The sequence below is a fragment of the Sycon ciliatum genome, chromosome 12 (genome assembly GCF_964019385.1).
Source record: "Sycon ciliatum chromosome 12, ocSycCili1.1, whole genome shotgun sequence".
NCBI lineage: Eukaryota > Metazoa > Porifera > Calcarea > Leucosolenida > Sycettidae > Sycon > Sycon ciliatum.
In genome coordinates this window covers 23,762,139-23,776,638 of record NC_088654.1, presented here as the reverse complement: position 1 = coordinate 23,776,638, position 14,500 = coordinate 23,762,139, and the positions used below count along the sequence as shown (strand labels likewise).

General features: G+C 48.6%; 1 protein-coding gene across 1 annotated transcript in view; it reads left to right on the top strand.

Annotated features, from left to right (window-relative positions):
* Window positions 1–676: 676 nt before the first annotated feature.
* Window positions 677–14,500, top strand: part of LOC135828422 (ras-related protein Rab-8B-like) — an 18,994-nt gene continuing 5,170 nt past the window's right edge. Inside the window, exons 1-4 of the mRNA XM_065340869.1 lie at window positions 677–1,103; window positions 3,223–3,283; window positions 12,326–12,386; window positions 12,970–13,047. Coding sequence (XP_065196941.1) covers window positions 974–1,103; window positions 3,223–3,283; window positions 12,326–12,386; window positions 12,970–13,047 — 330 coding nt within the window. The 5' untranslated portion in view covers window positions 677–973. The remainder of the gene's footprint in view (window positions 1,104–3,222; window positions 3,284–12,325; window positions 12,387–12,969; window positions 13,048–14,500) is intronic.

Below are 14,500 nucleotides of genomic sequence, written 5' to 3'. Positions count from 1 at the left end.
ATTTGTTCTGCGATCACTGAGATATTGTATACACGGTCGCGCGCGTGATCATGTGTGGTGATTGAGGTCCCTCTACTTTGCAACGTGCGTGTACTGACAAGTCGTCCTCCTGCTCCCTCAACTGCACAGGAGTCCATGAGGGATGTGTGTGTGGGGTGAGGGGAGTTCAGGCATTGGCATGGAGTACGGTACGTCTGCTACGGCAGATAGAGACGCCACTAGCAAGCGTGGCCTATATATCGCGACATGTCTGTGCTCAGGCTCTTATCTGAATCACCTGACTGCTGAGCACAACAAAACCAGGACCAAGGCCAGGGATGCTAATTTCCAGTCAAATGACCCTGGTTAGTACTAGTACTAGTTAGCACTATTATGATTGTACTACAATGTCATGTTGTAGGCTAGGCCTAGCGCCTACATGTACTGTAGGGTAGTTATCGATGATCGATGGCGCGGGCGATCGATCATTTGCATCATGTGACGATACGAGTGAGTGTGGCATGCCAAAAAGTTGCCATAGCCAGTCAGAACTGTCACCATGGTCCATGGTCACTTGACGCAAGGGTAAAGGGTCCAGTTATGTACTACTACTAATACTAACGTGTTACTTATGGACTCTCGCTTGACGTGTGAGAAATATCATGCCAAAGAGCAACAAGTATTGCTGTTGTACTGTTACATCCACAGCCAAGTCCACAGCCAAACAATAAACAAACTGGAGTCAACAACTAAACTAACTTAAAACTGTCCTGTCTCAATGTGATTCCTCTACAAACAGAGCGTGTGTAGTCTGTAGATCTTTCCGCGAACACGGATCATCAGCCTCTGCAGCCACCTCCCGGCACTGGCTCCGGTTCCTGCAAATATCTAGATTTGAGTATTTCAAGTCAACCGGCACCGCTTTGAATCGCTCGCTGACACCACTTCCTGAAGTGAGGGGCCGGGTACTACTACGGGGTAGTGCGGTAGATGGATGGCGCACGATCGAAGTTACGACTATTCCTTCAAGCTGCTGGTGGTCGGGGACAGTGGTGTGGGCAAGACATGCATGATCCTGCGCCATGTCGAACAGCAGTTTGCTGCATCCTACATCTCCACCATTGGTAAGTGCTCACAGAGAGGATTTCCTGTTCGATGATCGCCGAGTATTTTTTTAATGAATCACGGTCGTTTATCATTGATAATTAGTAGCAAATCTATTGATTTGGCTGCTGACATGCGCCATGTGCGTGTGGAAACGGGATATCCGTTGTAGATCCTCCTTGTCCGTACTTCTGGACTGGTCACGTGGAGACTTGCAGCACGCTATAGCGTGTAGCGTACCGTTCAGGAAAAAACGAAGTAGTAGTTGGACTGAAATGTTTAGTAGGGCCAACTACAGTACAATACGAACCACATAACCGCCAGAAGTGGCCCGAATCGTCCTCGTCCTCGGGTACACGATCCACGTCACATTTGAGCACGAAAGCCGAGTACGATTCCAGTTCATTGGTTGCTACAGTGCAGTCGTGGCCGAAGAAATCCGACCCGCGAGTCGAAGGTAGCGCCCCGTTTCCATTTCAATTACATCACGCACGTACCGAAAACCGATCCGAGGGCGGGGGGGGGGGGGGGGGTGGGGGCTACATGCGCCTTGGCGCTGCTTTCAGCTCGTGGGTCAAATTTCTTTGGCCACGATTGTACAATGCTTGTAGTAGTGAGCACAGTCGCCATGGTGAACATGGCCGCCACCCTCGAGATCTTCACATGCTCAATACGGCTACAGTACAGGGATCATCAGGCACGATGCATGTGGCCAAGAGCTTGTATCATTACAGAAACTGTGGAAACAGACGTTACGGAGTAACATGTGGCGTAGCCAGGGTCCATACAGTACTGCCGGGTGCAGAAGAACGGACCGCTGAAGAACGGACCGCTGAAGAACGGACCGCTGAAGAACGGACCGCTGAAGAACGGACCGCTGAAGAACGGATCGCTGAAGAACGGATCGCTGAAGAACGGCCGGGCTAGAATTTAACCAATTTTTGGGAAGGGCGTAGGCTGGATTTTTTGCATAAGAATGAAAACCGTGATATACACTTAGTATAATGTACACTCAGACGTGTAACTCTGCATAAATGTACATGTAAGACTGTACCATCGAATAAGGATGAAACTGCTGTGTTGGCTAAAAACAAGAACGGGCTAGGCTAGAACCCTGCCCCCCCCCCCTTCTTCGGCGCCCGACAGTACTGTAGCGCTTTGTGCCCGAAGTAGGTACGTAGTACCGTGTAGCGTATCCGGGTCCGCAACCGTACTAGTTCACATAGTTAAAGGTGTGCACCGCCCATGTTCGCATATCTGTGACGTGACCGACTGTGACGGTGAATGCTGGCCGGTGCGGTTCATGCCTACCATGCGACTGTCCGACAGAACCCCCTCGCTATGCTCAATCTCATAGTAGACATAACTCTCGCCATCTCATAGCCCTGGCTATGCTCAATCTCATAGCCCCCTCAGTCCCTCACTCAATCTCATAACCTTCACTATGCTCAATATCCTAATCCTCGCTATGCTCAATGTCATAACCTTCACTATGCTCAATGTCCTAATCCTCGCTATGCTCAATGTCATAATCCTCGCTATGCTCAATCTCATAATCTTCACTATGCTTGATCTTTTTGATTGACTGATTACCGCAGCAGCTCAGATAGCTCAGCCGCCGAGTAAGTTTGTAGCGACCTCTCTGCCCTTGGGGGCCTAAAGGTTGTTACTATGATAACCCATAGAGTTTATGCCCCCAGTACCGTGATCATCAGTTGAGATGCTTTGTCGAAGTCGCTGCACAGCGCTGCACTTGCACTAATGACTCACGGCTACACTGCACCATAATTATATAGCGCGCAGAAGCGGCTCCGCGGTCTATTTGCCACCCATAAACGGATTCAAATTGGTTTAATGCTATTTTGCAGGTCGTGAATCGCGGCCTATGGCCTGCATCTGTTGCGGCTTCCTGTCGCCAAAATCAATGCTTTTACATTAAAAATGCCTGGCCATTGTTCGGCTTCATAAAATTAATGATAGAATAAGATCTGAGCAAAAGTGGCCCCATGCATCTGTTGTTTCTTTCTGAACTGACAGTCCAGCAGTGGTCATGAATGTTAGTGGCATTATTTACGATGCATGCCGAACCTCTTCATGTATTCTCCGGCCCATTGTGCGTGCGTGCGTGTGTGACTGCAGGTATTGATTCCAAGGTCAAGGTCATGAACTTGGACGGCCTGAAGATACGACTCCAAATATGGTAGGGCAAGCAAGCTGTGCAATCCTATAAAACTCCCAAGCAACAGAGATACAGTAGATACCATAGCGTAGTGGAAGAGCAGCGCTGGCCTCAAGCAAGAGTCCCTGGTTCGAGTCCTGGTGGTGACAGTCAATTTTTTTCTTCAGACTTTCCCGTTTTTATAAACTCCCTCAACCTTATGAATATGTAGCCTGTACCGTAGAACTCCAATGAGACATCCTCCCATGGGGGACCCGAAGGAAAGTGTAAGTTGTAGCCCTGGCACTTCTTATCCTGACGTATACGTAGTACTGTAGAGGCAGAGAATTTCGTCGGTCAAACATTTCGTCCAAGTCCTAAGAAAGGGAGTTCGTCCGGTTGAAAATTTCGTCCATGGATCATAAAAGTGTATAGAAAAGCTGGACAAATCGACATTAGTCCGGTGCTTAATTCAGTCCAAAGGTTCTTAGGACGAAAAAGACGAAATTAAATTCCAGACGAATATTTCTGCTTATACAGTATGGTATAGTTTAGTATAGTGTAGTATAGTGTGGTATAGTGTACATGTAGTATTGTGGTATAGTGTATAGTGTAGTATTGTGGTATAGTTTAGTATAGTGAATGTGTGCATGTGTGTGGTACTCAGTGGCCGAGGCTGGTTGGTAAACTAACCCCAATTTCTCTTCGGGGTACCAGTCACTGCATCTAGTGTCTGCTTCTATCGAAGCAGCATGCAGTCTATACTGGATACCCCAGCAAGTGTAGGGTGTGCATAGGTAACTGTCTTGGCCGTCCTTTTCCGATGTGCTCTGTGTGGTGTAGACCAGGTGTGCATTGGGGGTCGATTCACATGGCTTCGCCAGTTGTGTGGATTAGACAGGCATCTAGCGCTTGTCTTGATCTGTTTCATTCGGAATCATATCCGCTATCGCTGCTATAAGAAGAAATCTGTGGATGCACAACCAGGGCGTATACATGGTACATGGCGTGCGTATGTGTGCGTATGTGTGGGTGCGTGCGTGTGTAACATGTTGCGTTTGTGACACCGTTCGGATTATTCGAGTGGAACCGTATGCCGTTCGGCCTGTGTAACGCACCGGCAACTTTTCAACGCCTCATGAACCGGGTCCTTGGTGACCTAGTACCCAATATCTGTCTGGTCTACTTGGACGACATTATCGTGTTCTCATCAACGATTGAGGAACACATGAGTCGTCTGCAAACAATATTCAGTCGTCTTCGTCAAGCTGGCCTCAAGATCAAGCCCAAGAAGTGCTCACTGCTTCAGTCCTCAGTCACGTACCTGGGATTCTTATTCTCAGAGCAAGGTGTGGCACCGGACGCAAGCAAGTTCACGGCTGTTCAAGACTGGTCATCCCCAACATCACTGAAAGAGGTGCGTAGCTTTGTTGGTTTCGCATCGTACTATCGCCGCTTTGTGCCACATTTCTCAGAAATTGTAGAGCCCCTGAACCGTTTGTCCCAGAAGAATGCCACTTTCAACTGGACAGATGAGTGTGAACAGGCATTTGCTGAACTGAAGTCCCGACTAGTCAAGTCACCTGTTCTGACATATCCTGATCCTGCAAAGCGCTTCATCCTGGACACTGATGCGTCAGATCTCGCCATGGGAGCTGTTCTCTCGCAAGTCAATAGTCACGGTGAGGAAGTAGTGATTGCCTATGCCAGCAAAGCATTAACGAGATCCCAACGTAACATGGGCAGTACACGCAAGGAGCTGCTTGCTGTTGTCACATTTACTGCACATTTCCGCCATTACCTACTTGGAAATCAGTTCACATTGCGAACTGATCACAAAGCGCTCATCTGGCTACATTCGTTCCGGGAAGTGGACGGTCTTCTAGCCCGGTGGATTGAGCGTTTGGCCGTCTTCGACTACGTCGTCACACATCGGCCCGGGAAGCAGCATGTCAATGCAGACGCCTTGTCAAGACTCCGCTGCCACAGCCCGGCTACCGCAACCTCACCGACGCCAACGCCCGAGCAGAGAGTAAGTGAGCAGACTATTGTTGTCAATCACCTGTCTAGCGCTAGTCCTGATAGTAATCCTGTAACAGTCAATGCTGAAGTGTCGCCACCCAATTGGTGTGAGTCTTTCACTGTTGAAGAGTTGCGCAGAGCTCAATTAGAAGATGCAGATGTGAGTACGATGATTGGCTGGCAGGAGGCATTACTTGACAGGCCCCTGCGTAGTGATTCTGCCATGCACGGTGCGTCTATTGCATTGATACGATTATGGAGCCAGTGGAAGCGTCTTAGACTGGTTGATGGAGTGTTGTACCGGGTTTACCACCCCGAGAATAGCGACACACCGTACCTACAATTTGTTGTACCACAGTCTCTGCAATCCCGCATGCTTCAGTCTGTGCATGCTGATGTCTCTGGAAGCCACTTAGGTATTGAGCGAACACAAGACAAGCTTCGCAAGCGGTGTTATTGGCCCTTCATGTCGTCTGCAGTTAGTGATTTTTGCCAAGCATGTGATATTTGTGAGAGCCGCAAAGCACCGCTACCAAAGGCCAAAGCCCCGCTTGTCCAAGACCGCCCATCATTCCCGCTAGAGAAAGTTGCTATTGATATTATGGGCCCACTGCCTACTACGCCTAGCGGTAACAAGTATTTAGTCGTCATTTGTGACTATTTCACTAAGTGGCCAGAAGCGTTTCCTGTACCGAATATTACTGCTGAAACAATAGCACATGTCCTTGTTGACGGCTTCTTCTGTCGTTATGGTATTCCATACCAGCTGCACTCTGACCGTGGTGCGCAATTTGAGTCGAGGTTATTCCAGCAGATCTGTCAGTTGTTGGATATCAGAAAGTCACGTACAACAGCATACCGGCCCCAGAGTGACGGCTTAGTCGAGAGGATGAATCGCACACTGGAGCAAATGCTGGCTGCTCACGTCGACGACCACCACACCAATTGGGACCGTCATCTGCAACGTTGTCTGCTAGCCTACCAGTCTAGTGTGCACTCCTCGACCAAGGAGACGCCAGCGATGCTCATGTTAGGTCATGAAATACACCTGCCTGTTGATGTGATGTTTCAGTCACCAGACTCTGAGCGCTCCCATGTGAACACGTATGTTATCAACTTACGGCGCAATCTACAACGAGCGTTCACGCATGCCCGTGATGCTGGAGCAACAGCCCAACGACGGCAGAAGGCCCACGATGACAAGCACGCTAAACAACCGAAACTCAACGTTGGTGATATGGTTCGGTTGCATTCTCCTGCCGTCAAACCAGGTACGACTTCCAAGTTCCATCGACCTTGGAAAGGCCCATACACTGTGCTAGAACGTGTTGACGATGTAGTACTTCGGATAGCTGACAAATCCGGCACGACCCAGACTGTTCACGTTGACCGTCTGAAGGCTTGGACTGGCTCTGATCTGCCTGCAAGTGCCAATGAGCTCGTACCGAACTCGCCTCCGACTTCTATTGCCGACTACACGCCTGATGTTGAGTATAATGTGCAACCAGTACCAATCCCGGCTCCAGTGCCGGTGCCACCTGCACCAGTAGTTGCTGCTGCGCCGGTGCCGCCACCAGCCGCAGCACTGAATCATGCACCTGTGCCTGTTGTGCACCACTATGATCTGCGGAACCGTGCAAACATTCAGCCACCAGCAAGGTTTGCTCAGTGAGTGTCTATGACTGTACAGTGTGATTATTGAGAAATTGTACATTCTTAGTTCAGAAATACACATATTTCACACAGTCCTACCTGTTGTTAGGTTAGTATGAATAATGTCAAGCATTTCACTTGCTGTTTCACAGTCCACTTACATAGCATTAGTAGTTTCTAAACTTTCCATTATACCTCACACCGATTAACTACACTTGTACCATACTTGCGCCACACTATTAATTTTCACTTTCCAGTATTTAATTTCCTCATGTAGAAAGCTATCACGGATATGCTCTAAGCTTTGTAACTTTCGGTCACTATCGTTCCCTCTGTAACGAAGGGGGAGGTGTAACATGTTGCACATGTTCCGTTTGGCGTAGTAATATTTCCACTCTTGATTGTAGCTATGAATGTGACTCTACTTCATGACATGTATGCATACGTCATTCGTACACACTCACAGACACACACGCATGCGTATCCTTTCGTTGGCTCGCTCTGTTATGATGCTGGTTTTCCTTTTGCTTCGAGAGAATGTTTTGGACTTGAGAGTTGCAGTTTTGATCTCAACGTCTTGTCATGGTTGGAACTGGTGCCTGGCTGGGGGCTGGGGAGTTTATGCTCCTGTGAATGTAAGTTGTTGTGTATGCAAGTTAGTCATTATATATCTACTACACCGTTTGCTACTGACTGCGCATGCTCGCATATGGTTGTTGTTGTTACTTTACCTGACCAAGAGGAATGGCTTCCGAATTGCTAGTGTTTGTGTGTGTCAGTAAGAATGCATGAGTGAATGGAATGTTAGTCCGCAAGGGGACATAACAATTTGGCGACGAAGATAAAAGACGAAGATGTCGCGATCGAAGCTTGAAATATTTGAAAAAGGTGATTTTCGTGAGTATGTAGAGAGACTCACGTTTTATTTTATCGCCAACAGTATTGGACAAGTCGCAGCTGGGGCAACCGCGGACCAGGAGAGAGCGGCAGACACGCAAAAGGCAGCTGTCCTGATCAGTCAACTCTCTGCTGAGAACTACTCGATTCTGAAGAGTCTTTGCCTGCCGGACAAACCAGCGCAGAAAACGTTTGAGGAACTCGGAGAATTGCTTTCAGAGCACTTCAAGCCTAATGTCAGTGTGTTGGCGGCGACTCATAGATTCCAGAGGATTTGTCAAAAGGATGGAGAGTCAGCAACACAGTATGCAGCTAGACTAAAGCAAGCAGCCATGGACTGTAAGTTTCAGGCGTATTTGGACAGGGCACTCCGAGACCAGTTTGTCAGTGGGTTGAAGTCGATGAGTGTTACGAAGGAGATATTGTCGAAAGCAAAGGAGACCTCAAGTTTGGCGGACATGGTGACGATGGCATCAGCCTATGAAACTGCATCGAGAGAGTCGGAACAATTGACGGCGCAGTCCGTCCACGCCGTTCGTTCGCGCCAGTCGACGAGCAAGCCAACTCCAACTTTCAAGTCGCACGACAAGAAATGTTTTCGGTGTGACAAGGCTGGTCACAAACCGGAAGAGTGCCGCTTCAAGAGTGTGAAGTGTCACGCGTGTGGTACGGTGGGTCACATCGAGAGAGCTTGCCGCAAGAAGAAGTCTGGACAAACCGTCCATCACATCGCGGAAGAAATTGGTGAGTTCGTTCCATGTGCTAGTAAACCCGATGTCACCATGTATAGTGTAAATGCAATGGGGCGACTACCGTACACTGTATCATTAGATGTAATGGGTACCACTATCCAAATGGAGATTGATACAGGAAGTGCTGTCACGATTCTCAGCAGCGCAGATTTCTTGCAATGCAATGGTGTGCTGAGTAACCTGATGGAATCCAGTATCAACCTTGTGTCCTACTCTGGAGATGTGATTAATTGTCTCGGGGAAGCGGAAATGGAGTTCCGAATGGGCACACAATTGCACACACTATTGGTGAGGGTTACAAATGGAAACCGTCCATCTATTCTGGGCAGAGATGCAATGGCTTTGTTCAAACTCCCCTGGAAATCAATTTTCGAAGTGCACCAGGTCGAAAAGTCTGGCGCTAAATTCATTGAGAAATACCCAGGGTTGTTCGACACCTCAGAAGTGGGAAAGGTGAAAGGCGTGCAGGTGAAATTGCATGTGTCTGATGAGAGCCCTGTTTACCGAAAGGCCAGGCCGGTACCACTGTCAATTCGGGAGAGCTATGTTGAGGCTCTGAATAAATTGGAAGCAGATGGTATAATCGAGAAAGTCACGCATTCAGAATGGGCCTCCCCCACTGTCACGGTAGAGAAATCAGGAGGTGGGTTGAGAATCTGTGGTGACTACAGTGGCACTATCAATCTGCATTCTAAATGCGAGCAATACCCGCTACCCACTCTTGAGGAGCTATTGCACAAATTGGGCCCGGGGTCTAAATTCACGAAGCTGGATTTGTCGCAAGCCTACCACCAGCTAGAGATAGCACCTGAATGTCGGAAGTACACCACGATCAATACCATGCAGGGGTTGTATCAGTACAAACGACTCCCTTTTGGTTTTCACAGCGCCGTATCTATTTTCCAACGGGTAATGGAAGAAACCCTTAGCGATTTGCCAGGATGCGGGGGCTACATCGACGATGTGTTGTGTACTGGTCGTGATGAGGAGATCCATGAGAAAAATGTGGATCAAGTGCTATCTTGCCTAAATGAGAAAGGATTCAAGCTCAATCCTAAGAAGTTCAGCTACATGGCGGATAAGCTAACGTACCTCGGTCATCAGGTAACCGCGCAGGGAATCGCACCCTCGCCTGATCGAGTGAACGCCTTGAAAGTCGCAAAGCCGCCTAACAACGTGAATGAATTGTACTCTTTTCTGGGTGCGGCCAATTTTCAACGGAAATTTGTACCTCGGTTCGCAGAGATTGCTGCACCACTGTACAACCTGCTCAGGAAAGAAATGAAATGGCAATGGAGCAAGGCAGAGGAAGATGCATTCCAGGCCTTGAAAGATGCAATGTGTGAGCATACGCTATTAGCACACTACGATGTCAAGAAGCCAGTCACACTCCAGGTGGACGCTTCTCCAATGGGTCTAGGTGCCGTACTATTGCAAAGGCAAAAGAATGGTGATGTTTTGCCGGTTGCTTACGTGTCAAGGAAATTGACACCGGCTGAATCGCGTTATGCACAAATCGAACGGGAAGCCGTAGCTGTGGTTTTCGGTGTTACGAAGTTCCAGAAATACTTGCTAGGGCGCCACTTCACGCTTCAAACCGACCATCAACCACTATTGAAGTTACTGGGAAACAACGAACCAGTTCCTACACTTGCATCAGCTCGCATCAAGAAATGGGCACTAATGCTAGCCGGCTATGATTATGAGATCAAGTATTTGCCAGGCAAGGAAAATGTCTACGCGGATTTCCTGTCTAGGCAACCATGTGAGAATATCAGTCCGTCTGCAGAGGAAATGGTTACGGTTCGCGTCTTGCTAGTGGAGGAAGATACGATAATCAAAGCAGACGTAGTGAAATCGGAAACAGCTCGTGACCCTGAGCTATCTAAGGTGCTCTACTATGTGGTGAATGGTTGGCCTAGCTCAGTACCCCAATCGTTTCGGTCTTACCACAATAAGAGGGATGAGCTGTCTGCGGAAGATGGTATCCTATTGTGGGGACAACGAGTTGTCATACCCAAATCACTAAGAATGGTATTGCTACGTGATTTGCACACGGAGCACTTTGGCATGGTCAAAACCAAGCAAATGGCACGACGGTACTTATGGTGGCCAAATGTGGATCAAGAGATTGAAATGTTAATCAAGGCATGTGCTCAATGCCAAGAAAGTGCGAAATGTCCACCTGCCAAGTCGGGAACCTGGTCATGGCCAAACGGTCCTTGGAAACGGGTGCATATCGACTTTGCAGGACCATTCATGGGCAAGATGTTCCTGGTTGTGGTGGATGCATACACAAAGTATCTGGATGTAATTGCAATGTCTAATGCCACATCTGCAACCACTATTGCGGCTCTGCGGCACGTGTTCTCTGTGTTTGGTCTGCCGGAGCATCTTGTTTCAGATAATGGAACCCAATTCGCGAGCGAGGAATTCAAGGCTTTCCTCCGTGCCAACGACATTGTGCACACCCTGACGGCTCCAGGCCATCCGGCTACGAATGGACTTGCTGAGCGCTATGTGGGTGTGTTTAAGCAGAAGTTGAAGGAAATGGGTGCAACGAGCGAACCACTGCAAGCTCGGCTCGACAGGTTTCTGCTAACGTACCGCACGACACCCAACCATGCCGGCAGAACACCTGCGGAGATGATGTTTGGACGCCAGCCACGCACGCGGCTCAGTGCTCTGCGTCCCTCGCAGGTACGTCAACAAGCAAAGGCTTATGAGGACGGCAATCGCGTCAAGCCAGCGTTCACAGAGAGTGACTCTGTGTTTGCGCTGAATTTCGGCAAAGGTAATCGTTGGGTCCCGGGACGAATTGTGCGTGTCCTCAGTGACTACAACTATGAAGTACAAGTGGGTGATGTGTTGTGGAAGCGTCACCGAGATCAGTTGCGTCTACGGTCAGTTCCGGCAAGCTTGAGTGCATCGCTGCCAGAACCACTGTTGGATACAATCGATCAGACGTCACCGTCACCAGTGCTGTCAGACGTAGGAGAGTCGTCACTGTCCAGTGATTTTCCGGCTAGCGTCTCGCCACAGTCTGCTACTGTACAAGTTGAGGCGGATCCTCCTTGTGAGCAGTCTGCTCCTGAAGTTGGTTTACCACAGGTCGAGAATACTCCCTGTGAAACCACTGTTAGACGTTCGTCTCGGCGTAGTGTTCGTCCGGATAGACTGATTGAACAGCTTTGAGCCGTTCCCTGATGTCATTGCTGGACTGTTTAGCGAACTAGTAATTATTACCATGTACAATAGTGTGCAAGATCCTTGGTATTGCTAATATTGACTGACGGATTCCTGCGTCAGATTATGTTATTGTAGTGCTGTGTCAAAGTTTAAGAATTCACGTACGGTGGATTGATGAACTTATTTTATGTGTTTCTTCAACGATTTTTGAGGTATTTAATTGTGGTAGAATATTCCCTGGAACATTCTTGAAAGGGGGCAGTTGTTGTGTATGCAAGTTAGTCATTATATATCTACTACACCGTTTGCTACTGACTGCGCATGCTCGCATATGGTTGTTGTTGTTACTTTACCTGACCAAGAGGAATGGCTTCCGAATTGCTAGTGTTTGTGTGTGTCAGTAAGAATGCATGAGTGAATGGAATGTTAGTCCGCAAGGGGACATAACATAATTGTAACCTCAGGCCAAGGTTACACGTGCATGCGTGCGTGTGTGTATGTGTGCGTATGTGTGGGTGTGTGCATGCGTGTGTGTATGTGTGTGTGTGTGTACGTGTTACTGTGGTCACAGGGATACGGCTGGGCAGGAGAGGTTCAGGACGCTGACTAGCGCATACTACCGAGGCGCAATGGTGAGAGAGGTCTTAAGCTGAGCTACAGTTGCAACCCTACTAGTATCTATTTCTCTATTTTTCTTGTCTATCGTGCTTTGCTCCTCCCGACCTCAGCACTGGCGGCGGGGGGGGGGGGGGGGGGGGGGAGACTGTAGTGACCTGACACTTACGTCACACTCTCATTAATCATTATAGGCGTGCGCAAGAAAAATAAATCGTTTTCTTTGGCCTCACCTTCTTTGTCGTTTGGCTGGCCATTTCAGCCGTCATCGTGGAGCCAATGTGAACCCTAAATATTGTATGACTCACTGCTGATCACACACTGCCACCCAATGCCTGATAATATCCTAATGATCAATCATGATCCCAACCTCGGCACTACTTCCCTCCGCTTTGACTGCAACCTACCCCCCCCCCCCCCCCCCCCCCCACACACACACACACAGCACAGTGCCGTACCATCTGTCTTCCCCCCACCCCACAGCACAGCTAAATTAGAACAGCAACTGGTTTTCATGGATAGATGTCGAATCTTACATGTCATTAAAATGCACTGTTTTTTTTGTGTTCTGTTTCGTTTTGTTTGTGTTTTGCTACCTAGGGTGTGTTATTACTATATGACATGACAAACAGCAAGACGTTTGACAATGTGCGCGACTGGCTGCAGAATATCGATGATGTAAGCGTGGGCATCCTGTTCCCTGTCTCTGCAATGTGGTTCAAGTCCCCGGCGGATATGGCAAATGCAGCTGGGTTACGCTAAGCTAGCTCAATGTGTGTACATGTCTACTAGGTTTCGGTGTGATGCCTTTAGCCAAGCAGTATGTTTAGAGCCCAAGGGTGTCATCGATTGGCGAATCTCGTCTTAGTGGCGGTGTGGTGCGAGCAACACTCGCCCATCAAACAAAGTAGAGGTGTAGTACGCCTATGGCACACAATTCATACAAAGATTCTGTGAAAGCTGTAAAAAAACGTCAAAGTCCATTTCCACTCCAGCCACTCGTGGTGTGTGGGCTGCCGGTGTAGGTAGATTGCACTGCAAGTACACCTACTCCGGATTTGGCCAAACGATCACGCTTCTAGACAGCACAACTGGATTTTGTTGGGCTTTGGTTTACCAACGTGTATAGCCGATTGGTTTGTAGTCTTGCCAGCGAATCATGAGGTTCCGAGTTTAAACCCTGCGCTGGTAACAGGGAGTGTGTTTTGTGCTCTCTCAATCGCGGTGATGCGGGCGAGTACAACTTTACATGCAATGAACTGTGCCGACACCCACGGTGAACTGGGTACTCACTTGCTCGGTGTGAGGGTAACTAACAAGGATGCGGTTTATGGGGTTACAGGGCCTTTACACGCCCGCTTGTTGAGAGACTTATCCCCTCTCCCCTGACTCACTTGTGAGGTCTGCATTCGACACTGAGGATATATGGGCGAAGTGATGGCCCGCCGATGCGAATGTCTTTGCTTGATGTGTTCCTAAACACATCAGTTGATGCAGCCGCGAATCCGGCTAACTTCACTTTGTTTGGTTTACCAGGTGTTGAATGTGTAGTGTATCGCTAAAACAGGACATACCCAATATCTGATGCCTGCATAACGTGCCCACACGCTATGGCTGCGGCGCAGTACCGGCATGCCGGCCGTGGTCTACGTACAGCTAGCATGCGCACTTCTAAACACTAAGCACTGCTGGCCGGTCCGCGGTGTGTGACATGTGACATCATGTGACATGTGACATGTGACATGTGACATGTGACATCATGCATACACCACAGGTATCTACTGTAAACCGTGAAATTATTGCCATGGTCTAATTTCTGCGAAATTCGCGACCGCGTGGAAATCGCGAAATTTAGACAGCGCGAAAAGGAGATCCATGAAAGGTTTAGCAAGAATGCCACGGGTTTAGCAAGAATGCCATTCTGCAATCGCAAAATTAAAACCTCGCAAACCTGTCCGGATTCTGAAAACGCGAACTAAAAACGCCGCGAAAATTTCACGCTTTACAGTACAGTTCGTCCCGTGACCGATGGCAGCTGAAAATACTCGCACCAGTAAATGGTGAACCAAGCAGCTTAGGGAGCATCTCATAAGTTCGCATTTTGTTTCTAAACGTAACGCATTTCGAAACG